This window comes from Nyctereutes procyonoides, unplaced genomic scaffold, assembly GCF_905146905.1.
Source record: "Nyctereutes procyonoides isolate TBG_1078 unplaced genomic scaffold, NYPRO_anot_genome, whole genome shotgun sequence".
Taxonomy (NCBI): Eukaryota; Metazoa; Chordata; class Mammalia; order Carnivora; family Canidae; genus Nyctereutes; species Nyctereutes procyonoides.
The window spans coordinates 26,340,855-26,368,283 of NW_026575052.1; the positions used below are offsets into that span (position 1 = coordinate 26,340,855).

The following is a 27,429-nucleotide window of genomic DNA, read 5'->3' on the forward strand; positions in this document are numbered from 1 at the left end:
CAGACCAAAATAATGTGGCCACTTCCCCTCGGGGCAGGGGAGTGGGGAGCTCTGGGCTTTCATGTCTACTTTGCCTGGAAGTCATGAGCGGTCCTTGGCCAGTCATGGCTCCTTCCTGGGCTCAGTTTTTTCATCTGGACTTTGGCTACAGCCACCTTGCCTGTCCCCCTCTCCAACCCTTGAAGCTGATCGATTGGCATCTGGGTTCCCAGTTGTGTAAAAGCTTTGCAAAGCACCTGCAAAGGCCTCTGGTCCTGACCACAGCCTCTGCTTCTCCAGCCTGAGCAGGAACGGTATTTGTGATGTCGGCTGCCACCAACTTTCCGAGGCCCTCAGAGCTGCCATGAGCTTGAAGGAGCTGGGGTGAGTTCCTCATCCCTCCCCCAACCAAAGACAATTTCGGCAGGGTCAGATGATGAAAGCAAAGGGCTCCTTGATTGAGTATGCCCTGCCCGGCTTAGTCCCATTGCTTTCAGCCACTTCCTACTGCCTGACCCCAGGCCTAGACCGTCAGGAGACCCCAAGATAGGATGTGAGAGTGTGGATGGCAGCAAGAGGGACTCAGGTCAGACACTGGGGAGAACATCCTAAACAGAAGACAAGAGGGTGAAGGGCTCAGCTGACACAACAGGAGGGGACTCCCTCCAGACAGCAGCTTCCTCTTCTGTTCTGGGAGGGGAGACGTGGACAATATGACCTGTGTGGCAGGCGGATGGCGCCAATTCTCTGCTGTTCTCTCCCCAAGCTTGAGCCACAACCAGATCAGAGACACCGGTGCCCAGCACTTAGCTGCCGTCCTACCAGGACTGCCGGAGCTCAGGAAGATAGAGTGAGTGGTCAGTCCTGCTGATAGGGGCCCTCAGTAGACACGCCGTGATCTGGGGACACACTGGCCCCAGCTCGTGGTGACATTCCTCCCCCCAACGTCACGGTCCAAGTGGTGGGGCTGGGCTGGCTCCTGGCCCCACCGACTTTGGGACCTTCAGCCAGCCCAGGCCGGGCTCCTCTCTGGCCCTTTCTGCCCCATCAGGCTGAGAAGGTGTGTGGCGGGGGTGTGGTCTCTTGGGGCCCTAGCAGATGCGGTGCGTGGGGGGACGTGAGGGTCCCAGGGTCTAACGTCCATCCCCCTCAGCCTCTCAGGGAATGGCATTGGTCCAGCTGGAGGGATGCGGCTGGCAGAGTCCCTTACCCTCTGCAGGCACTTGGAGGAGCTGATGTGAGTGTGCCTGCTGGCTGCCCTCCGCCCCGAGCGTCCCCCACTCCTCCTGGCCCTCGTGTCCCCTGGTGGGCACAGGGCAGTGCAGGGGTGGGGAGCCAGACAGCCCGGTGCTCACCTCATCCCTCTCCTCTTCCAGGCTTGGCTACAACGTCCTGGGGGATACCACAGCCCTGGGGCTGGCCCAGGGACTGCCCTGCCGCCTGAGGGTCCTGCAGTGAGTGTCCTCCCCCCCCCCCAGGCAGGGGTGCCCTGGGGCCATTGGGGGATCAAGGCCTCCCTGGCTGAGCAGCCCTGCCTTAGGTCAGAGCGGGGGATGTACTGGGGTCAGCTGCCCCCACCCTGCACACTCCTCCCCTCCCTCTGAAGGCTGGGGCAGGGCAGGCGGGAGACCCGACCTTGTCCTGGGTTGCCACCAGCCCCTTCTGGGCCGTCGGCCAAGCCACTACCCCTTCTGAGCTCAGTTTCCTTGTCTACAAAAGAAGCACAATGGTCTCTGCTCAGCTCGGCGTGTCCCTGAGCCAGTCTGAGGGCTGAGGGCAAGTAAGGCAGTGTCAGCAAAGGGTGGGCAGGAGAAAAAACACTGGTTTATGCCAGGATCTCACTGGAGCCCCCACAGCAGCCCCAGGCCCGGGTTTCTACTCCCTCTATTTTCCAGGCAAGGAGACTAAAGCCAGGAGACGCATGGAGAGCTTACTTTACTTACTCATGAAACAGCCAGGCCTTGAACTTAGGATTTCACACCCAAAAGCCAGGGTGCTTAATACCCACCGGGTCCTGTGTGGATGGGGAGGGGGCTTGGGGTAGTTACCTGGATGGTCTGATGGTGTGGCCTGAAACTGCTGAGTGTGGGGGTTCTGGGAAGGCTCCCAACCCCCACACCTGGTCCCCCAGGCTCCCCTCACCCATCCCCTTCCCCAGCCTGCCGTCTAGCCGTCTGGGCCCAAAGGGGGCACTGAGCCTGAGCCAAGCCCTGGATGGATGCCCATATGTGGAAGAGATCAGGTGAGCAGGGGCCTGGAGCATGGGCACAGGGGCAGCCAGGGAGGGTCTGGGGGCTCCTCTCACAGGTGTCTCGCTGCCCTACAGCTTGGCAGAGAACAGTCTGGCCAGAGGGGTCCTGCATTTCTGCCAGGGGCTCCCCCTGCTGAGGCAGATAGAGTAAGTAGCCTCTTGAGACTACCTGGGGAGCTGGGGTGGGGTAGGGGCAGCCCTTGTCTCTGGCACCTGGGAAGGCCTGTGAGGTGACAGAGGCCTCAGGTATAGGGGAGCTTCCTAAGGCTCCCTCCTGCCCCCCATCCCTGGCCACTCCTCTCCTTCCTGCTCTGATTGCACCGTTAGCAGAGGGTAGGCTGGCTGGAGACGCCCCTGACTCAGACACCCTCCTTCCCGCCCTCTTCTTTGTCTCCAGCCTGGTTTCGTGTGAGATCGACAACCACACCGCCAAGCCCCTGGCTGCCAGCCTGGTGCTCTGCCCAGCCCTGGAAGAAATCCTGTGAGTGCTGGGAGAAGTGGGGCACCTGGGGTCCCGGCCTGCCTGCCAGCCATGGTCTGCCTATAGCTGGTCCCCTCCCTCCCTGACCGGTGCCCCATCTGTAAACGGGGAGGGTCGTTCCTACTTAAACTCCCTCTCTAGGAAGTTTTAACATTTTGGCTGTGAGTAATATTGGGCAAGTCCGTTCGGGCTCTGCTGCGTTTTTCTTCACTGTGGAGTGGCCGAGGGAGGTAGGCTAGCTGGTGTCCAAAAGCTCTTTGCCCCTGACCTTCCTTTGGGAGGCGGCTGGATAGATCACGTCTCCTGGCTTACGGAGCTTCAGTTTACAAACCACCCGTTGGTAGTGAAGAATGCTTGAAACCAGCATGACCCCCGCCCTGCCTGCTGGCCATGCCCACCTCCCTCTTGGCAATCAGAGGCACTCTGACCTTGGGCAGCTCTGCCACAGGGGGAGATGCACTACCAGGACTGGGCTGGGACCCTGATGCACTATGGAAGAAAATGCTGTTTCCTAAGGTACAGGACACAGGGTATTCTAAGAGGCTACTAGGTTTGCATCTTAAAGGTTCTCATCCTTGTCATTCATTACATGACACCGAAGCCAAAGTCTCACATCCATGCTAAGGTATCTTTAACACCTAATGCTGGTGATTTTCCTTATTTATTTTGATCAGCCAAAAAATATTGTGTACCATAGAGCAGATCATTACTTTATATCAAAGATAAATTCGAGATTAGCCAGTGCAATCTAATTGCCATGGTCCTGAAATACCACCATGCCAGAGAGTTAAGTGTCTCAATGCTTGAATTTGTTCTGCTTCAGTTTTTCTTCATGGGTGTCCCTTTGTAACCAGCAGGGGGCAGGCCACAGGCTCAGCACCTGAGAAGGACACAGGATCCTGCTAGAAGTCAATACTGTTGTCTGCGCCGTATTTATCCTTATAACTACCTTCTGTTTAGGGTTGTCAGTGAAGGTTTCCCATTGATAGTAGTGATAAGTGTTCCCTGAGATCAGTTTCTTAAAGTGAAAAAAAAAAGGCAGGGTGGGGAAGACTACTTTAAAGAAAAATGGGGTGCATGAATAGGGCAAATATTATGATGGAATATTAGGGTGGAAGTTTGCATCAGGACATGGTTGCTGCAGACCATGTGCTCTGAATTCTCTTAACAGCCAGATCCCAGGCTGTCTGGGTTCCTGAGGATTGATGACCAGCTCAAAATGGGAATGGGGGGAGGAAGGGACCACCTATGCCCTGAAAAGTCTTCGGGGAGAGCCCACAAGCACACCATCAAGTGGCCTTTCTTGCACCTGCATGGCAGCCTCCACCGCTGGCCCCCAGCCCTCCCCACCTGCCTCCTTGTCTCTACCCCTGGGCCTCAAGGATCTCCTGCCACTGACCTCAGGACCCCTCCCCTGCAGGCTGTCCTGGAATCTGCTCGGGGACGAGGCGGCTGCCGAGTTGGCCCGGGTCCTGCCGCAGATGGGCCAGCTGAAGAGAATGGAGTATGAGGGGCACATCCTGGGAAACCGGAACTGGGGGAGGATGCGAAGGGGAACCTCCATCCTGGGGAAAGCCAAGAGGCTGCTGGGTCAGGCCCCTGCCTGCCAGGAAGCCCTCCCTGAGTTACATGTTCTAGTCCAAGTCCCTGCCTACTTAGCTCTCCCTGGGTCGCAGCCTTCAGCCTTCCTGCTGCACTGTTGTTGGGTTCCATAAGCATCTTGGCCTGGGGTCAGGGGGGCATAGGGGAACCCATCCCCCACACTCATGCCAGTTTCTCCCTTTTCCCTTTCTCTGCTCTCTGTTGCAAAGCCTGGAGAAGAATCGGATCACAGCTTGTGGAGCCTGGCTCCTGGCTGAAGGGCTGGCACAAGGGTCTGGCATCCAAGTCATTCGGTAAAAAGGGCTCACAGGGGCAGAGATGGTGGGTGGGAGGCCTCGCCAATCCTCTACCTCCCTGTAGAAGGAGGCAAAACCCAGGTTGGGGATTATCAGAGGAGACTTGGATCTCTCCACCAAGAATTCGGCAGCGAGCAGACCTAGATCAAATCCAAGCTCTGCCATTTGCCAATTATGTAACTTTGTGTCAGTGACTCGACCTCTCTTGACCTCAATTTCCTCATCTATAAAATGGGCTCAATGATAATATCTACCTCTGACAGTTGCTGTGAGGACCAAACAATTATATAAAGCACTGAGCACAATGCCTAGCACATAGTAAGCACTGAAAATGGTATCATCACAGCCACAACATACAGCTGTATAGGTTGTGTACTGTACAAGGGCACTGCCTCTAAGGGATACCATTCATATAGTTGATATGCTGGATTTCTAGTAAATGGGAGTGAAGTGTCTTGTCCTATAAAAATCGGTATCTCATGACAATGTCAAATGATGGAAGTATAGTCTTGAAGAAATGGGAGCTTTTTCCTTCTTTGCACATATGTATCATATGAGCATGATCCTGGCTGGGATCACGAGCTCCTAGGGATGAAGACTGAGTGGGAAAAGTCAGGAGGTGGGTGTGGAGGACACCGTTTCCCTAGAGTAGCCATGCTGGTCTAACCCACCTCTGTCGGGGCATGGCTCTTCGTCCTCTTGGGCTTTCCCATCTGTAGATAGGACAGCAGATGGAGACGAAAGGAGGAGCCAACAGCTCCTATAGCTGAGTGCCTGCCCTTGTGCCCTACAGCCTCTGGAACAATCCCATCTCCCCCACCATGGCCCAGCATCTACAGAGCCAGGAGCCCAGGCTGGACTTCGCTTTCTTCGACAAGCAGCCGCAAGCCCTTCGGGGTACTTGATGGCCTCCTCAAGATCCTTTGAGTCCAGCCAAGTGAAGCCAACTTCCACTCACCAGGACAGAGGGCTCAGGAAAAGAGCCTCAGCTGGGTGCCTCTGTGTGCTGTCCCGGGAGGGAGGGCAATATTTGTCAGGCTAGAATCTTCAACAAGGGACCAGGGGCCTAGTATGACCAGGAGACTACCCTGTATTGCATGGAACACACATGACCAGTCAGGAACAGTCGCACTATGTGAAAGTGTCGTGATGTGGTATGTGACACAGAAGGCCACATGAGGCCGACTCCTATGCAAGGTTACCTGGGACTTGCAGTATGGCCCGTGGGCCAGTGGCATGGGTCCTGGCACCCACGTGGCAGGACATGTGGTCTGTGGTTCAAATATGACATGTGATGAATGTTCACATCATATGACATGGCTGGCCAGGTACCCTCAGGCTGGTATAAAATCTAATTTATGACTTTTTTAAAGGCAAGTATGTATTTATACATTGCATTTTCAGAGTAGCTAGCTAAGCCAGGGAATCTTCTCCACCCAGAAATGGGATGAGGAGAGTGTCCAAGCACTGACTAGCCCAGTGGCCTGAGGGCCAAGCCAGGGACTTGGCCACAAGGCTTTTGGATGAGTCCCCTCTTGCCTCAAGCCTCTGTGTCCCCACTTGTAAATGGGATGACTCTCCTCTTAAATGCTGGATTCCAAAGACTTTGAGCCCAGATCTAGATACAGGGCTTGGGAATGGACAGGCCAGGTCTGACCTGTGTAATGGAAAAGGCCAAGTCTAAGGGTGTGGGGACAGGAACTACCAAGATGATCAGGCAAGGCCACTGGGTCCAGCCACTACCTCAGCAGGATCCGGGTGAGCTCCCAGGGGCTGCACGTGCTGTGTGATGTATTTGTTAACTTTCAAGAAGGCCCAAGGATGGCCCTTCCACACTTTAAGCCAAATTAGATCAATAAATGTGGATGGTGTCTTAGCCTCAACCCTGAGTCTGATGTGTCCTGCTAATACCCAAGGTCAGGAGTGGTTTACCCCCTGCCCCAGGGACTGGAGAGAAGGACAGACCACAGAGAGGTGAACAGACAGGAGCACAGGCTTAGGAGTCAGGAGACGTGGAGCCAAGTGCAGACCCTGTCTCCGTATGGTCATGGACTTGTGGGCAAGTTGCCTCCCCACTCCGGACTCAAGTCAGCGGCACCAAGAGGGTATTATACAGGCTCAAGGTGTTAGAAACATTCTTTGTTTGACTTGCATTAAATTTAAACTCGTTTCTGAATCAATCGTCAGTATTTAAAATTGAGAACTTTTACATGAAAATCCAGATCTTTAGCTTTCATTAGGGTGTTTGGCCCCTCGTCCCCACTCAAGAGTAATCAGTGGAGTCTTTTGACCATGCCCTTTACGTATAGCACACATCTCTGTTTGCCACAGTCCCCACCATTCCCCAATATTGCCCCTCCCTTTCGCTGTTTGCCTGGTCCTTGTGAAGGCCTAGAATCTCCTGACCTGGAAGGGTCTGGTGGGTGGGACATAAAAAAAACAAGGCTTTGGAAGTCAGATGGGCGTGGAATGGACTGTGACTTGACTGGCTTATTGCTGGTCTTCGGAGACAGAAACTATTTCTGGACTTGAGTTAGTAACACCCCCTGGCCTCCAGGACCTTTGGGGGCGTGCAGGAAGCATGGTATACAAAGTCCCTAGTAGGCAGCAGGTACCGGTGACATGCTACTTCCCTTCCCCCTTTAGAGTTAAATATCATATGAGGTGCAGAGATACTTGAAATGACAGGAGAATAGCACCCACTCTGTCACCTGCCTGTGGGCTGAACAAGTTGATGGCTGGAGAGCTTTCCTCCAGAGCCGCACCCCACTGTGAGAAGGCGGCAGGCAGGGTGCAGTTGCGGCCTAGCGCCACTGGAGGGCAGGTTGGCCCACTGGGGATTCCTGAGATTACTTCCTTTGCCATTCCACCCAGAATGGGCTTAAGAGGTGCTGCTGGGAGCTGCTCCCACCTGGCCTAGGAGCCTGGGATGTTCTGCCTGCCGGAGGCTCACCTGGATGGCTCAACCCTGACCTTTGCTGCCCTCTGTGTTGTCCCTGGTCGCCCGCCCGCCGAGCGTGAGGAGAAAGTCCTCCGGCCAAGTGCCAAGCACCCACACCCCGCAGGACACTCTTACGGCAGGTGTACCCTGCCCAGGGTCAGGGCACACCTGGCACCGAGTGGTGCCATCAGCCTGGTCATAGGGGAGGGGCTGGGCAGGCAGAGGTTGCAGCAGGTTTTCCTGGAAAACCGGAATCCTGGATTCTGTCTCACGTTCCCAGGAAATGATGCCACGGTGACTGTGGACCCTTAGGGTCCACCTTCATACCAAGGGGGCTTGTGCTGTCTCTGTCTTTATGCAAAACTGGAGTCAGAGTCCCCCAAAGCCTGAAGATGACTTGCCCAGGGAAGTCTTGGGGGAGGCAGGAACAGAGCACCACCCAGAAGCTGTAGGTCGGGTGAAATGCACACCGGCAGAGCCCAGAGCTCAGGGACATTCTTTATTGCTGTTTATTCATTTTCCTTCTTCTTCTTTCCCCTTGAGCCCTGCCCGAGTTCTAAACCCCAGAAACTTTCAGCAGCTGCCCTGAGATGAACTGTGGCTTCAGCACCCCAGCAGGCTGGGTCCACTACAGGCTGGGGTACGCTTACCTCGTTCAATTTATTAATCATCCTCTTCTGCCACCTGCGGCGTGCTTGGAGGCCTGGACTGTGTTTCCACCCACACTGAGGAGGTCCAGTCTCCCCACCCCCTTCCTCTGAAAAGCAAGCTGTTTAAATATATACATAAAACAAACACAGTTCAGAGAAAGTCAGGCTGTGGCCAAGTAAGCGGTGTTCTGCACCTGGGAGCGCCATTCTCATTACACCCCTTACTTGGCCAGCCTGACTGACCCAATCACATTCCTCCTCGGGCCAGGAAGTGCCTGCAAGGCTGCCAAAAGCTCATTTAGCTACTTTGTCGCTTGGCCTCTGTCCTGTGGTTTTACAGATTGAATATCTCCACCTTTCTGATGGCAGTCACCGTCTTCCTTCCTGTCCCCACAGCCCTCAGATCCTCCCAAATTGCCCCTTCTGTCTTGTCTCCAAACACATATCTGAAATCCACTGCAGGGCAATACTTCTTTCTCCAACTATAAAATCACAGTTATGGAAACTGGCATATGCACTGAATCATCTGGGCATCTTGTTAACATGCAGATCTGGTTCAGCAGGTGTAGGGCAGGGACTAGGATTCTGCATTTCTAAGAAGCATCTGCCCTCCCTGCCCCCAAGTGATGTCTATCCTGCTGGACCACACTTAGCTAACCGAGGCTGGCTGTCCACCAATAAATGGGGCTCCCCCTGACTGCAATTAGAATCACCTGGGGGAGCTTTTTAAAATGGCTTTTTTTAAAAAACAGTATTTAGAAAGCTCCCCAGGCAATGCAAATATGTAGCCACCAGTGGAGACTTAAGGGTGTGCAGCATGAAGGCTCTGGGAAAGCCCAGCCAAGGCTCTGCCCCATACACCTTCTTTTGTCCCCTGGATCCTAATGACTGTCTCTTTCCAGAGGAGGACAATGAGATCCAGAGATTTTTCCTGACTTGTCCAAAGGCACATAGCTAATAAGGCGTAGTACCAGGAATCAAGCCTGTGTTTCATGACTTTATATTTTCGCTCATTTTTCTCTCCGGTTTCAGTGAGATATAACTGACATAGGCACTGTATGAGTTCAAGCATACAGGCTAAGGACTTGACTAGCATATATCATGAAATGATGCCCACAATATATTAACAGCCAGGATCTCCTAGAGTTACAAAAAAAAAAAAAAAAAAAAAAAAACAGAAAGAAAAAAATGTGTTTTTCTTTGAGATGAAAGCTCTTAGGATCTACTCTCCTAACCACTTTCAAATTTTGTGACTCAGTCCCCTAGGAGAAGACCCAGTTTTCTCATCTGTATAGTGAGGGGATGAGCAAAGTGAGACAAGGTACAAGAATTCACTTTCACCAGCGCTGCAAAAGTGACCTTCTGGTTAATTCTCCCTCCAGGGAGGGTTCTGAATCCTCTGTCACCTGCCTTGCCTGGTTATTGTTCTGGAGGGCTTGCACTATCCATGACCTCCTCTAGACCCATAGCTATAATCTCAGCAACAATCTACTCTGTTTTACAAAGGAGAAAACAGGGGCCCCGAGAGGAATAAGACTTGCCAAGGTCACACAGCAAGTAGTCAGTGGAGCTTCAGTTCCAATTGTGGAGCAAGAAGGAAGTTGAGGTGGTCCTGGGCAGCAGGTCTGTGTGTTCCTCCTAGAGAGACACCCCCTCCCCCAATCAAGTCTGCATTCTAACTAGCCCTGCTTCTGCCCCCAACCCCCCTACATGACCAAGGCCAGGCCAGAGGGTGGTGGCCCTAGCCAGAGCTGGACACACCCTCTGGACACATCTCGAGCTTTCCGGAAAAGACCTTGCGGTGGCTGTTTTGCAAGGATCCTCTGAAGGCTGGTTTCAGGAAGTTCTGGAAACAGCTGGTCTTCCTCCTGCCCCAGCAGTCACCCTGGTGAAGTACATCACTCCTACCCCATGTGTCTCCCAGCCTCCAGAACTGGAGTCCTCCCTGGCCTTGGCCCTTGGAAGCTATACCTCATTGCTCATCCACACAAACTCCAGCCTTGCCCTGGCTGCCCAGAAAGTGACCTTTGCCCTGAGGAGGTGACAGAAAAGGAGCTTTCACTAGAGAACAAAGGCCAACCAGGGTCCCCAGGTTGAGTGCCTAGGACAGAAGCATCCAGTTTCCTGGGCTGGGCCTGTGGTCCCAACCCTGACACAAGTATTTCAGTGCAAGATTGGGGCTGATAGAGGTGTCTGGGGCTGACTGGAAAGGCATGAGGGTGCCTGGGTGTCCTCACCCTACAATGGTGCATCCCTACATTACAGTGACCACAACTCTAGAACTTAAAAATAGTCCTGGTGTCTAGGCACACTGGGTACTGTTCTAACCACATGACAGTCTCACTGAATTCCCACATGCATCCCAAGAAGCAGATACTAAATCTATCCTTCCATTTTACTGAGGCCCAGAGGATTGAGTGATCTCACCAGAGGAATGACTGATCTCACCCAGGCAATAACTAGAGGGGCTGGGATTCAAACCCAGAGCCACCGTTCTATGCCTGAAATCTGGCACTGGAGTCAGCCATGAGATTCTTGAGGGGATGTCTCCATTATGGGGTTTGTCTCCACATCAACTCCTTGTGGAAGATGGTATTTTCCAAAGACGGCCACCACAATATCACCTGTCCTGCATGCTCTCCACAATATGACAGTGACAGGCCTCTCAATATCACCTGTCCTGCATGCTCTCCACAATATGACAGTGACAGGCCTCTCACTGAGAGGCAGATCTATGGAGTGAGCTGGTAACCACTGCAGAAGTGACATCACGTGACTTCCAAGGCTAAGGTTCTATAAAAGATAACAAGGCTTCCACCTGATTCTCTTAGAATGTTCACTCTTGGAAACCAGCTGCCATATTCCAAGGAAGCCCAGGCCACATGGAACGGTCATAGATAGGGGTTCCAGTTGACAATTTCAGCTGAGGTCCCAGCTGACAACCAGCTTCAACTGCCAGACATATGCCTTCTAGATAATTCTAGTCCCTGTCATGGTCTGACTGCAACCCTTTGAGAAATCCTAAGCAAGAACCACCCCAGCTAGGCCAAGTGACCCCTTCCTCAAAGCCTTGCGAGATAGATAACAAGGTTTAGGGTGATTTGTGATGAAGCATAAATAACCTCTACTCCTTCACACACGCCTAAAGCCAGCCAGGGCCAGGTACACAGGTAGTGCTCTTTTGAATGTCTTTAATTCACAAGCACACCAAAGTGCACAGGCAACCCTGATTATTCTGATCTGTTTGTCCAGGCAGCCTGGACTGTGGACATAAATACCCAGACGGCAGATGTTTTATACACACACACACACACACACACACAATATAGACCTATTTTAGGAAACCCAGGCCTCTTGCTTTTGCAGAGAGATCTCTACCAGGGCGAGGAAAAACTCCCTTCAACATGTTGCTATAATGTCCTTGCATTCTGTATGAATCAAGGGCAGAGTGTGGAATCATCACATTTTTGGACACTTGGCCTTAATCAATTGACCTCTGGCCCCTCCTGATCCCTGACTTTGTTTTAGACAGCTTCGAGATATAACATTCACCCCTTTAAAGTATACAAGTCAATGGTTTGAGTATACCTACAGTTGTTCAACCATCACTGTAATCTAATTTCAGAAATTTTTAATCATCCCCCAAGAAACCTGGAATTAATAGCAATCACTCCCCAATCTCTCCTCCCAGGCCTAGACAGTCACTAAGCTGCCTTCTGTGTCTGTGGACTTGTCTAGTGTGGACATTTCATAGAAATGGAATCATACAATATGTGGTCTGTGACTGGCTCCTTTCACTGAGCATCATGTTTTCAAAGTTTGTTCAGAGTGTGTATACACCACATCTTTCTATGGCTGAATGATACTCCATTGTATTATGGACCACATTTTGTTTATCTGTTCATTGCTTAATGGGCATTGGACCTGTCCCCACTTTTTGGCTGTCCTGAACCACACTGCAGTGAACATTCAACAGGAGTTTTCGTTTGAATATACACTTTCATTTCCCTCTGGTAGATACCTAGGAGTGGAATTCCTCTGATCCCTGACCTTTATTATAGTCTCTCCCTTTGGCCGGGGATCCAGGATCTTCTTCACCCTGGGCAGGCCCAACTACTCCTCTAGGAGACTTCCTCTAGAAGCCCCAAAGGATGAGGTAGTTTGACTTCCATGGCTGAGTTGGGTCTTCTGTGATACCTCGCCACCAATCTTTGCATTTTTCATCAATAATACAATTACCTGGGTTGTGGGCTTGCTCCAGAGATAGGAGGAGCTTGAGGGGACGGACTCTCCTTGGGTTCATCCTTCATCCCAGTACCTGCCTTTCTGGTGGCTCCTGAAGCATGGAGAGGAAAGGGATTCAGGGGTCGGATCAATCCAGCAAGGCTTCCTGGGGGAGGTGGGGCTGGAGCTGGATCTGACTGGTTTGCCTCAGAGCTGGGCTGAGGGCTTTGAAGAGTCGATGGAGGAAAGGTGAGGAGAGCTTGGAGGAAGGGAAGGATGGGCTGGGGGATAGGCAGGCAGGAAACAAAGCTCAGAGCCCTGGGGTTTTTAGTGGTTGCCCCTCTAGGGCTGCAAAGTGCCTGTGACTCAGACTGGAGGGAGGTTCACAGGCTGCAGTGTGAGTCTCCTAGTTAACCCTCTCCTACCTGGAATGGAAAAACCATAACCCAAGTGCCTCCTGGCCTTGGAGCCACAGAGACAAGGGCTTTGGGACAGGGCCGTGAGATCCCCCACAACCTGGTTAAAAGCCCTCCGAAGCCATGAATTGGAGGCGTGTGTGTGCATATAAATACCGCTGGGTGGTCTGCAGCAGGAGCCCCCCGAGACAGATGCATTTCTTAAGAACTGGGGCTTCTTCTAGGGTAAAAGAAGGCCTTCGCAGGAAGAGGTGGGATCGATGCCAGGGCCTCAAGGCCCCCCCCTTAATTATGCTCCCGCTACCCAGCTCCAGGCAGTGTTGAAACTGTCTTTATCTTATCATCTCTGTCAGAAATATGTGTCATCTTCCCAGTGTCTGGTGACTAGAAAATGCCGAGCTCTTTTACCACTGGGGGTGGGGGGGAACACTGCGGTCCTAGTGCTGGTCAACACGGCCGAACCTTGCCCTGTGCTGTACCCCCGAGGGCGCGGCGCAGGCCCCGGGGCTCGAGGCCGCAGGCAGCGCGCTGGGGTCCCCCAGGCCCCGGCTGAGCCCACCTTCGGGTCCCGCGTCCGCGGCCCGGAGCGCACGGTGCTCGGACCTCGGAGGCGCCCGCGGTTGCGGCGAGGCCCGCCGGGAGGGTGCGAAGCAGCGGCGCCGGCTCCGGAGTCCCAGCCTCGAGCGGTCGGACCCCGGGATCCCGGCCCCGAGCGTTCGGCCCCGCGGCGCCGAGAGCCCCGAGCGCCAGGGCGCGCCAGCCGCGGGCTCGGAGCCGGGGCGGCGGGCGGGACAGCGCCTCCGCGCCGCCCGTGGGAGCGCTCGCCCCGCCAGGAAGCGCCCGCCTCGCCTCCCCACTCCCTCCGCACCCCCGCCCCCTCTCGGCCGGAGGGAGGAGCCGGAGCCGGAGCCGGAGCCGCCGCCGCCGCCGCCGCCGCCGCCGCCCGGGAGGAGCGCGGACCCCGAGCGGCCGGAGCGCACGCGAGCTGGCGAGGGCCGCGCGGGCAGCACCCTGAGCCCGTCCCGCGCCCGCGGGCCCCGCCGAGCAGAGGAGCGCCCCGGGATGCCCCGGCGGCCCGGAGCGCGGGCAGCGGCAGAGGCGGCGGCGCCGTGAGGGCGGCGGCGCCCGCGGGACCCGCGGTGAGTGGGGCCCGGGCGGCCCGGGGCGGGCGGGGCGCCCTGGCGCGAGCGCTGAGTTCGGCCTTGGGGCTCGGCTTCTGGCGCCGGTGGCGGGCTGGGAGGAAGCGGGGTCCCGCCGCGGGGGCCCTGGCGCCCCAAGCCCCCGCCCCCCGCGCGCCGCCCGCGGGGTGACTCAGCTGCGACCCGGCCACGCGGGGGCGCTCCGGCTGCGCCCCGACCGCCGGGGGCAAAGCGGGGAGGGTGCGGGAGCAGGGTGGCGCCCCTCGGGGTGCGAGCCCAGCCGTTGGGGGACTCGCCTGCCTTTCCCGCAGGGAGCCTGGGGGCGTTCGGAAGGTAGAGCCTCCGCCACCGTCGGAGCTGCCGAAGACTTGAGGTCGGGCTGGCTCGGGGCCCCCGCACCCTGCTTTCAACCCCCAGGATCCCCGCCGCCGCCCACAGCCTGGGAGCCAGCTCCCAGCCCTGGAAGAGGGAGCGGAGCCGGGCAGCTTCCCAGAAGTCGAAGAGTGTTTGCAAACTAGTTTTTTCGCCAAAGCTGTCTGGCACCTGTGTGGTTAAGGGGGTGGGGTGGGGGGGACAAGGGGAGAAAGAAAGAGCGAGGCTCCTGCTTCCTTTGCGTTCCGAGAATAGAGGTGCCTTACCCCCTCTTCGCACCCGCCGGATTCCCCAGCCCCGCCCTCCGCGCCCTCCTTGGACAAGCCCCTCCGAGAGGGGCTCCTTCGAAGGGGGCCGTGATGTGCGCAGGATCTCAAGTGGGGCTGGACCCCAGAGCTCTGGTAGCCAGTTGAGGGCTCGTCCTGCTGCCTGTGATTCTCCCAGCCCCGTTATGTATCCGGGGAAGTGACACCGGCAAGGCATCTGGGAGAATTAAGAGCGGCCTTTGTTGTTTTTGCCTGCCTCCGGGTGTGGGCTGTCACCCATGGGTGGAAGGCTTTTTCCATTCCTTGGGGCACCCACGGCTTCAGTAATGGGAGGAGGAACCCCTTTGTAACCTTCAGCAGCTGCAGCCTGCCGGTGGCCAGTCTCGCCGAGCAGCTTTGGGAGACCTGGGTGGGAACCGGTGGGCTGGGGGCCACTCCAACCCCCTAAGCCTCCCGCTGCTTGTCTGTAAAATGGGCTAATCATCAAGGACTTGTGTGCCTGGAAGCTGGACACAAACAGAAAGGAGTGGCTTTATTGCAATCCCTCTGGCGTAGGGCCTGGTGTGCTCTGGTCCTGCCCCAGGGAGTCAACATAGCTGGCCACGGTGGGAGGGGTCACCCAGGCCTGTTTCTCCATGGAAAGAACCAGGGACCGAGAATGTTGACGCTTGGATCCTCCTTGCCCCCTGCCACTTCCTGTCTGTGTGCTTTCTGGCTCGCTGGGCTCGGACGGAGGTTTTCCATCTGTAAAATGAAGCAAACTATGCCATGTTCCAGCTTATAGGGCTGCTGGGAGGCTGGAACTGGGGGACATGGGCTCTGCAAAGTGGGGTGCACTGTGTGAATGGCATGTGCAGTGTTTCAAAGTAACCCGCCCTTCCTGGGGGCTGTGAAAATTTAAAACTCAGGGACGGGAGGGCCAGGGATACAGCATCCGTTTCTACACCTGTAAAGCAGTGAGAACAATACTTTATATACCTTTATAATCTTTTAGGGTAATTGTGTATTTATTTAAAGGTAGCTGCGAGAATTGAATTGGGTGATAAAGGGCTCACGTGCCAGCATTGTGACTGGTCACCTGAAAAGCCCCAATCTCTGTTGACTGTCAGTATCATTATTCCTGGGAATATCCGTAAGCCCCCAAACCCAAGGGGTGTACTGAGGATGCCTTCTGGGATTTTCTCAGGCCAAACTGCTCCTCCCCCCTCTCCTGCCTCCTCCCTGGAGAGAGGAGCCTCAGAAGCCAAGTGTCAGACTTCTGAGCTGTTCAAAGTACAGAGTCCCAAGTGGGAAGGAGGATACCGAGAGGGATAGTGGATCCGATGGTTGCTCCCATTCCTGCACCTTGGGCTGGCCTCGCAGGGCTCTAAGGAGTGACAGAAAACAGAGGAACATTCTCTGAGAATTCCTTCACTCCTGGAGCAAGGTTTCCTACTGAGAAGCCCCCAGCCCAGGGCCAGGGTCCCATCTGCCTGATGGAAGATCCCTCCCCCCCAAACCCTGACAGGGGCTGCTGGATCAGGGGCAGTCATTTCAGGAATGCAGCCTCCTCTCCTTTGGAGAATTGGCCTCAGAAAGGGGGGAGGATCCTCTCCCCCTGCCCAGCCCCTGCCTCCCACAGGACACAGGATGGACTCTGTGGGAGCCAGGAGGCTGGGTCACCCTAGGATCTGGGCAAGCAGCAAATGAAGAAAAAGATGATCCTGTTCTATCCCCACTGTGCAGAGGGAGATTAGGGGGGCCTCAGGGGAGTCATGGCCTCCTAAGGTCCTGCACTGCCTAAGAAGTGGGTGGGGTTGCCTCCTTGTTCTCGGCCCAGTGCCCTCTCCCCTCCGTGAGCCACCCGGCCTCTGCTCCCACGGCGGGGTCAAGTGGACTTGTTTCTCCACTGGCTTTCCGGGGTCTGAGATGAGGCTAATTAGCGGCTAATTGCGCACTCATTGGGTATCACCTTGCCTGATTTTTCTCAGGGCAGAAGCCACCTTCTGCGGTCATCTTATTTATTCATTTGTGTTTCAGCTTATTATCTGCCCCTCTCCCCAAAGAGTGGCCGCCCCCCAGATGGGTGAGGCCCGTGTCCACCTTGTTCAGGGCCCTTCCCCACCCTGAGAGAGGTGCTCGGCAAGTGTCAGATGAATGGCTGGGTCTGCCCCACCTGGTAGCCTCCTGTTAAAGGGGTCTGTGATGTTGGCTGATGGAGGCCGGACGAGTCATGACTTGCCCTCCTGGGTCTCTGGGAGGCATCCCTGCTCACCCTGCTGAGGGCCGGGGGCCCATCACAGGGCAGCGGGCTCGCTGATGGAGGAGGGAGAGGCACGTGTCTGCAGAGGGTGCGATTAGCCTGGCTCTGGAGGGCTGGGGGCTGGAGGAGGCGGAGGTGGTGGCTGCTACTATTGGCTGCCCACCCAGGGCGCCAAGGTGTGCAGGGAGAGTCGCCCTGTCCCCGTGTGATCTGGGCCTTGGCTCTTAACCCCTCTGACCTCAGTTTCTTTATCTAGGAGATGGGGATCCTTACCAGGAGCTCTCCCCACTGCTTTCCTCCTGGGATTCTTCAGGCAGCTTTGAAAGGGCCTGTAGGGCAGCCCCGGTGGCGCAGCGGGTTAGCACCGCCTGCAGCCCAGGGTGAGATCCTGGAGACCCTGGATCGAGTCCCACATCAGGCTTTCTGCATGGAGCCTGGTTCTCCCTCTGCCTGTGTCTCTGCTTCTCTCTCTCTCTGTGTCTCTATGAATAAATAAATAAAATCTTTAAAAAAAAAATGAAAGGGCCTGTAAGCCAAAGAGGGCCATGTATCAGCGTGATTCGTCTTCCACCTGTGGCTTTGGGTCCCACCTCTCATTCATTGTGCGGCCACCTGGTTGTCACTCAACAACATTTATTGAGCAGCTCCTCTGGGCCAGGATGTGAAGTGGGGGTACCACCGTGGAGCACAGAGTGGAATGGGGGGGACAGAGAGGGGCTCACAAATGACAAGGAGGCAGGAAGACATCAGATAGTAGAAAAATACCTCAAAGAGAATAAAGCAAGATGAAGTGAGTGTGATTGCAGGGTGCTGTGCAGAGGTCAGGGAGGCCTCTCAAGGAAGAGGCCATGACATTGGAGCAGACATGCTAGTCCATGGCATTGGTCTATGGTTCATGGCTGTATCCCAGCTGTCCTGGTGCCCAGCACGTGCTCAGTGGATATTTTTGAATGAAAGAGGGAGGTGTGCCCTACACAGAGGAAACAGCACACACAAAGGCCCTGAGGTAGGAACATGCTTAGTGTATTCCAAGAGCCCTCTGTCCCCATTGGTGACACTTCTGTCTTGCTGGGAGCTAGGGGCATCTGGCTTGCCTGCTGTGACCTGGCCATCCCCTCACTATGATGTAGAAGAGAGTGTGCTCAGCTCCCAGCAGAGGATGCCATCTGACCCCTACCTCCTTTGGGACCCCAGCCATCTTTCCAAGTCACCCTTGTGGTCCCTAGGAGGGTGTGCTTTGTACCGTGGACGCAGGGATCCCAACTGCCAAGCGTCACACTCTGATTTGACGGATGACCTTGGGTAGTGTATTAGTTTTCTCGGGCTGCTATGACAAAGGACTCGAAACCGGGCAGCCCACAACCACAGAAATATATTCTGTTTTGGAGGCTGGAAGTCCAAATTTGAGCTGTTGGCAGGGCTGTGCTCCTCTAAAGGCTCTAGGGGAGGGCGCTTCCTTGCATCTTCCAGCTCCTGGGAGCTGTGGCAGCATCACTCCACTCTCTGCCTCCTTCCCTTGGAGTCGTCCTCCTCCTCCTTGGGAGGACACCAGTCCTATCAGATTAAGAAGAGCCCCTCCTACTCCCATCTGACCTCATCTTAGCTACTTAGTCTGTAGCCACTGTCTTTCCAGATAAGATCACATTCTGAGGTAAGGGGTTGGGGTGAGGATTTCAACTTAGCCTTTGGGGGAACGTAATTCAACCTCTAGCAGGCAGTTTACATAACCTCTCTGTGCCTCGGTGCTCCGATCTGTAAAATGGAGTGCCTGTAAGAGGGCACACATCCTGGGATTGCAGGGAGGCCTCAGTGGAATGCTGTAACTCAGGACAGGGCCAGGCACACTCAGCCCGTGCTACTTTTTCCTTCTCCTCAGGGAGGACTTCCTGGGAGCTGGGACCCAGAGCCTAAGGGCAGATGGTGATGTCCTTGCTAAGGAGGGCATGGGCCTGAAGTTGCACCTGCTCTCTGGCTCGGAGAGGCCCCTCCTCGCTGTCTGGTGAGGGTGGCCCTTCATTGTGGCGGGGAGTGGGCTGGGCAGCATGCTAGAAGCCGTCCACAAAGAGTGGGGAGAGCCCCGCCTGCAGAGGGGTGTGAGCAGCGGTGCCTGGCCACCCACCAGGTGAGGGAACCCATGAGGGGTTTCGGTACTGGGTGAGCCCAGAGGACTTTCAACGTCCATCAGCTCAGAGATTCTGGGTGGGAGCCTGGACGGAGGCCCAGAGCCCCATAGGGAAGACTGAGGGGTGGCTGTAGGCTCCTCAAGGCTGGAAGGAGCCCAAGCCCTTCATGGGCAGGGAAACTGAGGCACAGAGAGAGGAAGGCACTTGCAAGAGTTCATATACTTTTAAGGGCCCCTGTCTCTAGTCTTGCCATGGTAATCCCCAGGTGAGCATGGGCACCACAGGGCTGCTTCTGTCCCTGAGGCTACCCCCTTCGAATGAAGCTAGGTTGGAATGACTTTGGCCGGTGGCCACCATCACCATGCCCTCCATCCTCCATTAGCTTGATCCACCACCACCATCCCCGCCCCCTAGGTCGGCCAGGCCCACTCCTGAGATCCCTGAAGTACTCTCTGCATCCCAGAGTACATCCACACCCATCCCCTGTCGTGATCCCTGGGAGGCAGAGGGCAGGCTATCTCCCGCTCCACTTTGCAGATAAAGGAGCTGAGGCCTGGGTGGGGCAGGGGCGTGGATGGAGGCCACCTGGTGGCCTGCTGCACCAGTGAGTGACAGGCTGGGGAAACACAGGCCAAGGCCTAGGACCAAGGTTGAGCTGAAGCAGGGAGGCCCTCTTCCCCAGGGGCCAGAACTTGGTGATTGGCGGTGGGGGTGGGAGGACTGCAGAGAATAGCCTCCCTCTGGGTGTGGTCTGGTGGAAGCTGGGGGCCTCAGGGGGAGTCAGACCCCTGCTGCAGCTCCCTCGCTGTGCTGTCTGAGGCTATATTTATCCCCATAATGGCCTGGCTGCCTGTCGGGAGTGCGGGAGTGTGGCGCCTTAGCCAAGGTAGAGAAGTGATTGGTGTGAGATGCCACCCCACCCCGCAAGAGCCCAGCCCCCTCTCTGGGGACTGCGTGCCGCCTGGGCCTGTAGGGAGGGCCCCGGCCTGTGAGCAGCTCTGGGATGGACCCCTTCCCAGAGAACCTGGGCTATGGCTGGGTTGGCGTGCGCCAGGAAGGTGGGACCAGATGCACTCCAAAGCCTTTCAGCTGGGAAACGCAGAGGATTCCTGATTCTGAAATCCCGGAATTCACCAACCCCAGAGTTCTGAGAACCAGTCATCCCCTTTACCTTTCCACACTTTCAACCATGGATGGTGACATCTCCTAAGCCAGTGCTTTCGGGATGGTGACAATATTAGTGCCTCCCCCTCAAGTTGCTCAAGAGGGGCTTTGTAAAGGGGTCCCTGAGTTTTGGGGTTTACAACGTTTTATCGAAGTGTAAAATGTACAAACATGGAGCAGGTGTCCCACATGTACGGCTCAGAGACAGTCCATAAACCAAAGTGTTGGGCACCAGGAGTCGAAACCAAGGAACAGAAACGGGACCATCTCCAGAGCCCCCTGGTGCCCCTCTTCAGGTCACAAGCACCCCTCCTCCACCTGTTCCACCACTCTCCTGACTCCCAACAGCATAGACCTGTTTTTCTCCTTATAAACAAAATCCAACAGGACTGTGTACTCCTTTATGTCTGGCTGTCTCCATTCAGTACATCCATGAGCCCCACATCCTCGGCACTCTTGTGCTACCTTCTTGCTCTCAGCAGTATAATAATCCATGGTATGGGTGTTCACATTTCCTTATCCCTTCTCCCGACAACCAGGATTCAGGGCATATCCAGTCTGGGGCTACTATAAATAGTGCTGCCATGAGAGTCATCCTGGAGGAAGGGGAGTCTTTTGGTGACCATATGTGCATGTTTCTGCTGGGCATCGCCGAGTCATTATAGGGGATGCATCTATTTAGCTTATGTAGACTCTGCTAAACATTCCTCCAAAGTGATTGTACCAGTCTACACTCCCATTGGCAGCATGAGAGTACCAGGTGCTTCACACCCTTATCAGCACTTGGTATTGTCAGCTTTTTTAGTTTTGGCCATCCTGGGGGTGGCCGTGGGGGTGGGGGGGACACAGTGGGTGGTATTGACAGCATTTGGCTTGGCTGAGCTGAGTTTGAAAAATGAAAGAGCGAAGTAAACAAAGGGTACTCCAGGTAGATGGAACAGCATATGCGAAATGATGGAGGCACACAAAAGTATTGCTGGAACTCTGTGCTGTGGACAGTGTAGCTGGAGCCGAAAGTGTGAGGGCAGAGTCAGGGAGCTTAGGTGTTGTCCTGAGAACAGTCTGGAGCCACAGAGGGGTTTTTCTCAATTCAAGCTAGCACCTACAGTGTGTCAGATATTTTGTACTTTCCTTTAGATGAATAAGAAAACTAGACCCAAAAGGACCAAAGGACTTATCCAGAGTCATCTTAGCAGAGGCTCTGGAATACAAACCCTGCAAGCCTCAGTTTGCTCATCTGGAGAATGAGGGTGGTGCTAATATCTCGCTCAAGGATGTTATGAAGCTGTAGAAGTCCATGATGTGCTCAGCACAGGGCCTGGGGGAGGCATTATTATTACTCTCAGTTTATTACTATTTCTCCATCAGCACAGCCACACCCACCTCCTCTCCTCCCTTCCAGGAGGCAGAGTGGGAGTAGGGCCACCTAGCTCCCACATTTAGGAAGAGCTGGCCCAGAACTGCAGCCCCAGCACCCTGTTTTCCTGCGCCAAGCAGGTCTCCTAAGGGGCTGAAGTTTGTGGTGATGGTTAATTTTATGTGTCAACTTGGCGAGGCTATGGTGACCAGTTTGGTTAAACACCAGTCTAATGTTGCTGTGTAGTTATTTTTTAGGTGTGATTAACATTTAAATCAGGAGACTTTTGTTAAAGCACATTACCCTCCATTATGTGGGTCAGCCTCATCCAATCAATTGAAGGCCTTTTATAAAAAGCAAAGACTAGGGTTTTTCCAAGAAGGAATTCAGCCCCAAGACTACAACATAGGGGGGTGCCCAGCTGGCAGCTGGCTCTGTTGGTAGAACATGCAACTCTTGATCTTGGGTCGTGAGTTCGAGTCCCACGTTGGGGGTAGACTTTATTTAAACAAAACAAAACCGCAGCATAGAAATCTTGCCTGGTTCTAGCCTGCCTGGTCTGCTCTGTGGATTTTGGACTCAAGACTGCCACGTCACCTCTGACCTGAATTTCTAGCCTTCCGTCTTGTCTTACAGATTTATCATTTGCCAGCCCCCACAACTGTATGAGCCAATTCTTTTAAAAAAATATATCTTTCTCTATATATAACTATCCTATTGATTCACTTTTCTCTGGGGAAGCCTGACACAGTTGCCATTTGTCTTCCTGGACTATCTCATCTAGGAAATGGGGCGAAGGAGGCAACTTAGATCTGGACATAGTCAAGAGATGATCTAACCCCAGAAGTTCAGTCAGTGTAACCCTCAGGGCCAATGGGGACCAGGCACCTGGTTAGCCATGGTTACCTGCTAGATCGAACGTTGCAAACTCAGAGATCTGCGGAGACCTGGCCGGGAACAGTCCTGGTATGAGGACCAAATAGGACATCTGCCTCATTATGGGCTAAACCAGAGCCATCCCTGGCATGTGGTTGGCCCTTAGGTGGCCATACCACTACCTTGGATCTAGGAGCTCAGAGCTCAAAGTGTGGTCTCAGATGGGCAGCCTCAGCACCCTGGGGGCTTGTTAGAAATGCAGACATTGAGATGTGTCCCTAGACCTGCTGAATCAGAATCTGCATTTTAGCAAGATGCCCCACCTAGCCATCCCACTGGTACTTGTGTATACTTTAGCCCACCGCAGAATCACCAGGAGGGCTTGTTAAAACACAGCTTGCTAAGTGCTGCTCTAGGGATTCTGACGGAGCAGGCCTGGTGGGGCCCAGGATGCTGCATTTCTGACAAGCTCCCAGGAGATGCTGAGGCGGCCCACCTGGGAAACACAAGTGGAGCCGAGACCACCTAGGGCCTAGGGCCACCACCTCTGGAGTCTCTGCTATCAATGATGAGACCCCACGGAGCAGGATTCACTGACCCTGAGGGATGCACCTTGTGGCATCTGAATCCACTATCCCCTCCCTGGCCCCCCATCCACCGCCTTGCTCTTCACTGGCATTCCAGCACCGTGTCTTCCAATTTGAGAAGGGGAGCCTAGAGCCATGTTAATCAACCAGTTTTAACTCTTTGCCCCTTTTCCATAATCCATAAACTTCACACATCTCCCGAGGTTTCGATCTGCGCCACCTGCCCCCTGCCATCAAGAATTGCTGATAAGGGAGGCCTGGTGGCTCAGCGGTTGAGCATCTGCCTTTGGCCCAGGGCATGATCCTAGAGTCCCAGGATCGTGTCCCACATTGGACTCCCTGCGTGGAGCCTGCTTCTCCCTCTGCCTGTGTCTCTGCCTCTCTCTCTGTGTCTCATGAATAAATAAATATAATCTTAAAAAAGAAAAAGATTAAAAAAAAGAAGAAGAATTGCTGATAATAGGGGATTCCTGGGTGGCTCAGTGGTTTAGCGCCTGCCTTCGGCCCAGGGCCTGATCCTGGAGACCCGGGATCGAGTCCCACATTGGGTTCCCTGCATAGAGCCTGCTTCTCCCTCTGCCTGTGTCTTTGCCTCTCTCTCTCTCTGTGTCTCTCATGAATAAATAAATAAAATCTTTTAAAAATTAAAAAAAAAAGAATTGCTGATAATAGCACCAGCTACACGCTGTCATTCAAAGTGCCCTACTTCACTTAATCCTCACAATACCCCATGAGAGCACTCTCACTATCATTGTTTCGTAGAGGGGGACACTGAGACCAGACAGATTAAGTCACTTGCCCAAGGTCACACAGTGGGTAAATGGCAGAGCCAGGGAATCAGAAGTTGGGCATTCTGAGGCCTAGGTCTGTGCTCTTATTGTTGCCGGCACTGATCAGAAGACTGACCCCTGACCCCCCATTGACCAGACTTTGTAGAGCATTATTTTCTGTAGTGGACATTGAAAACTGAATTTCTTTCTTCATCTTCTAAATATCAAGTTGAGGGGCACCTGGGTGGCTCAGTAGATGAAGCATCTGCCTTCGGCTTGGGTCATGATCCCAGAGTCCCGGGATCAAGCCTCTTCTCCCTCTCCTCCCTGCTTGTGCTCTTGCCATCTCTGTCTCTCTCAAATAAATAAATAAAATCTATACATAAATAAATAAATAAATAAATAAATAAATAAATAAATAAACAAATAAATAAATATCAAGTTGAGCACACTTTTTCAAGTGGCACGTGCTGCCCCTCCTGAAATCCTGATAGGCCATCCCATTGTTACACTCCTCCCATACTCCCCACCAGCTGAGAATCTCTGGAATGGGGGGCTGCTGCCTCCTTGGGCACCTCAGCCCTGCCCTTTGCTTCCCTTTCCATCTTTTCCCCAGCAGGCTCTCAGGTCTTCTGCTTAGCTCAGCCATCTGCCTCCCCGACCCTGTTGTTCATCTCCCCGTGCCTGCCTCTCTTGGTGTCTCCCTGTCACTGCCCATCTCTGAGTCAGGAACCCTCCTGGTTGGGCATGACCTTTCCGTAGTGAGTGGGGTGCACGCAGCCCAGATCCTGGACCCTAACACGGTGGCCAATAGTGGGTAGAAGGATGGAGTCAAGCAGCAGCATCCTTCCCTGTTGTAGAGAAGCCACCACCCCTCCTGGGCTCAGTTTCCACCTTTGTGGAGTGGGACATGAGGCCCTCTCCTGCTGGCCTCCTTGAGTGATCATGAGGGTCCAGGGTGTGAGTGACAGCTTTGTGATCTCTGTGATGTGTGTCGGGAAGAGGTCATTGTGATTTCTCTGAGGCTGGAGATTAAAGAGCCTGTGTTCACTTGGTACATACTTATTCAGTACTCAGTATGTGCAGATGCTGCCCGAGGTGCTGGGGAAGCCGTGGTGATCCCTCCCGCATGGAAGCTACATTCTAGGGAGGCAGATAGACAAATGGTCACGTAAAGTGACCGTACACTGCAGTGATCTGTGAAGGGAACAGTGTGGGGCTGAGCCGGAAATTACGTTAGCTCGGGTGACCGGGGATGGCTTCTGAAAACCAAGACCCACCCTGTGAAGAAAAGCAGTTCTGGCAGAGGGAATAGCAAGTACAAAGGCCCTGAGGTAGGAGAAAGGCTGACATGTTTGCAGAGCACGAGAAGGCAAGTGTAGCTGGGGCGGGGCAGGGCAGGAAGTGGGGAGGATGGCATGAGATGGGGTCAGGCCAAACAGGGCCCTAGAAGCCCTGGGAGAATTGGGGTTTTTTGTGGCCTGAGAGGGGAAGCCACTGGAAGATTTTCAGGTGCTGGTGCATCTGATTTGCATGTATAAAAACTCCCTCTGGCTCTGGGTTGCTCATAGTTGTCATGGGCCAGTGCCTGGCTGGACACAAGACAGTGGTGGTCTGGCTGGGCCAATGCAGTGGAAGTGAGGCTGTAAGGAGATTGCTCCATGCATTGTGGAGGTGGAATCTACAGCAGCGGTGGGATATATGAGGGGTGAAGGAAAGAGAGGTCAAGGATGATGGGTTCCTAGGTTTCTGGCTAAACCGCTAATGTCCCAGACCTGTGGTTCAGCACCAGAGTCCCCAGAGCCTATCCTGTCTTGCCTGAAGGGCAAGATGAATTAGGAGCTGGGGCCAGTGGACCCTGTGGGGGCTGAAGCCGCGGTGTCTTATTCATCGCTCTTCCTTGCAGGGCACTCTGGGAGTGTTTGTAGAACGAATGGATGAGAATTCTCAAGCCCTACCCTCTCTTTGCTTTGTAAAAGGGACTATTGGTTTTGTATCCCCACCTTCCAGCTCTTTCCCTGGGGATCTGGTCACCCTAGAAGACCTGTGCCCATGTGGGCCAAGAGTCAGGACCATCTGCGCGCAGGCCCAGGCTCCCCATGCATCCTCTCCAGCCCTAACCTCAAATTACCTGTGGTGCGGGTGCTGGGTACTGTATTAAGGAGGTTTCCGTTTGGCCCAGATGCGCATGGCAGGCCCAACCCTCCCTTAATGACACCTTGCCCGCCTACCCTCCTGCTGGAGTAGGAGGGGAGGGGGCCCGGCCCCAGCATAAGCTGTGATTTCTTTTTCCATTGCGTCAGGCCTCAGGGTCCGGCCTGCCTGCCCGCTGCCGGGCTGGCACAGAGGGGCCCGCTGTGACCCTAGCCGGCCCCAACTCCGGACATCATGTGCTCCCCATTTCGGGGATCCAGAAACTTCCAGCCAGAAGGTGAGTTGGGGATGGGGACCCTGGCCCAAGCTAGGAGCGGAGTGCCCCTCCCCTGCCCACCTATTGCTTGCTCTAGCTAGGGCCTGTTTGCTACACCAGTGGAGTTCGCCACAGGCTCCGAGGAGCTCAGCCAGCCTGACCCTACCCCTCCCCTGTGACCTGGGCCCTCCTGGCCATGCCCTGGGCCAGGCCGGGGCCAGTGTGGAGTAGGAGGACAGCGTGGTAGCACTGGATGTGGGGGAGGCCAGGACAGGGGGGAAGCAGGCCCGAGGTGTGCCTGCGTGCCTTGGCCTCTGTTGGCGTGGGGCTTGTGTGCATGTGTGTGTATATGATCATACACAGGCGTGTGCACACACGAGGAACTACCTGATGCCCCTCAGGGGGGAAGCAGATACCTCTGACTTGGCAGCAGGGGGAATGGTGGTCTTGTTGGCACCTAGCATGTCATGAAGGGGGCTCCATGATGTGGAGAGGAGGCGGGTAAGCTGGAACCCATGCCCTCAGCGATGACCTCGGAGGTGTAGACTGTGTAACTTCAGCCGTGATGACTCCCCCAGGCCCCGACTAGCAGCCCTCCTTCCCTGGCCAGAGGCACAGATTGGCCTAGGGAGCCCGGAGAGCTGGCTTACACACCCAGCCTCTGTGGCTCCTTGGCCATGAGACCTTGGGCAGGGGACTTCACCCTCTGGGCCTGTTTCCTCATCTGTAAAATGGGGGTGACCGTTGTGACCCACCCCACTCCTGGTGGTTGTGAGCATCAGCAGGCAATCTCTCGGCCAAATGGCAAGGTGTCCCATTGGACATCCCTGTACCCCCACCCATCCCACCCCTGCCCTCCCAGCTGGGTCAAGGATTTGCCCTCCCCTCCCCCATGTGGAGGGCTACCCACCTGCACCCAAGAATGATTGCAGTTTCCCCAGCCCTTCCTGTAGAAACTGATTTTTACACGACAAAAAGAATTCCTGCGGGCAAATTGCAGTGCTGTCCTGCTGCTGTGGGCTCGTGTGATGATGATGAGGTTGTAGGGACAGATGGGGTGGGGACTGAACACGGGCTGTGTCACTGTCCAGATCCTCTCCTGCCAGGCACACCGAGAGTGTGCTATGTCTGGACGGGGAGAGGGGCCTCTGGCGCCAGCCCCACACTTGCCCAGGCCTCGTACAGACTGGGGCCTCTGTCTGCCCAGCCAGAGGTTGGCTGGTGCTCAGGGAGTGGGCTGCAGTGGGGGTCAGAGGGAGAAGGGTGAGCCCAGCTTTGCCACT

General features: G+C 54.8%; 2 protein-coding genes across 7 annotated transcripts in view; both read left to right on the top strand.

The window, feature by feature from the left end:
• Positions 1-6,485, top strand: part of NLRC5 (NLR family CARD domain containing 5) — an 80,404-nt gene extending 73,919 nt beyond the window's left edge. For all 4 annotated transcript variants that reach the window (XM_055332025.1, XM_055332026.1, XM_055332028.1 and 1 more), the window contains 10 exons: positions 280-363; positions 746-829; positions 1,133-1,216; positions 1,356-1,433; positions 2,138-2,221; positions 2,306-2,377; positions 2,628-2,711; positions 4,132-4,215; positions 4,523-4,606; positions 5,403-6,485. In XM_055332025.1, coding sequence (XP_055188000.1) covers positions 280-363; positions 746-829; positions 1,133-1,216; positions 1,356-1,433; positions 2,138-2,221; positions 2,306-2,377; positions 2,628-2,711; positions 4,132-4,215; positions 4,523-4,606; positions 5,403-5,514 — 850 coding nt within the window. In that variant the 3' untranslated portion in view covers positions 5,515-6,485. The remainder of the gene's footprint in view (positions 1-279; positions 364-745; positions 830-1,132; positions 1,217-1,355; positions 1,434-2,137; positions 2,222-2,305; positions 2,378-2,627; positions 2,712-4,131; positions 4,216-4,522; positions 4,607-5,402) is intronic.
• A 7,277-nt stretch (positions 6,486-13,762) lies between these two features.
• Positions 13,763-27,429, top strand: part of CPNE2 (copine 2) — a 45,668-nt gene continuing 32,001 nt past the window's right edge. The window contains exon 1 of one of the 3 annotated variants that reach the window (XR_008665271.1): positions 13,763-13,979. The gene's annotated coding sequence lies outside the window, so the exon portion shown is untranslated. The remainder of the gene's footprint in view (positions 13,980-27,429) is intronic. The other 2 variants (XM_055331833.1, XM_055331832.1) reach the window with 2 other exon arrangements.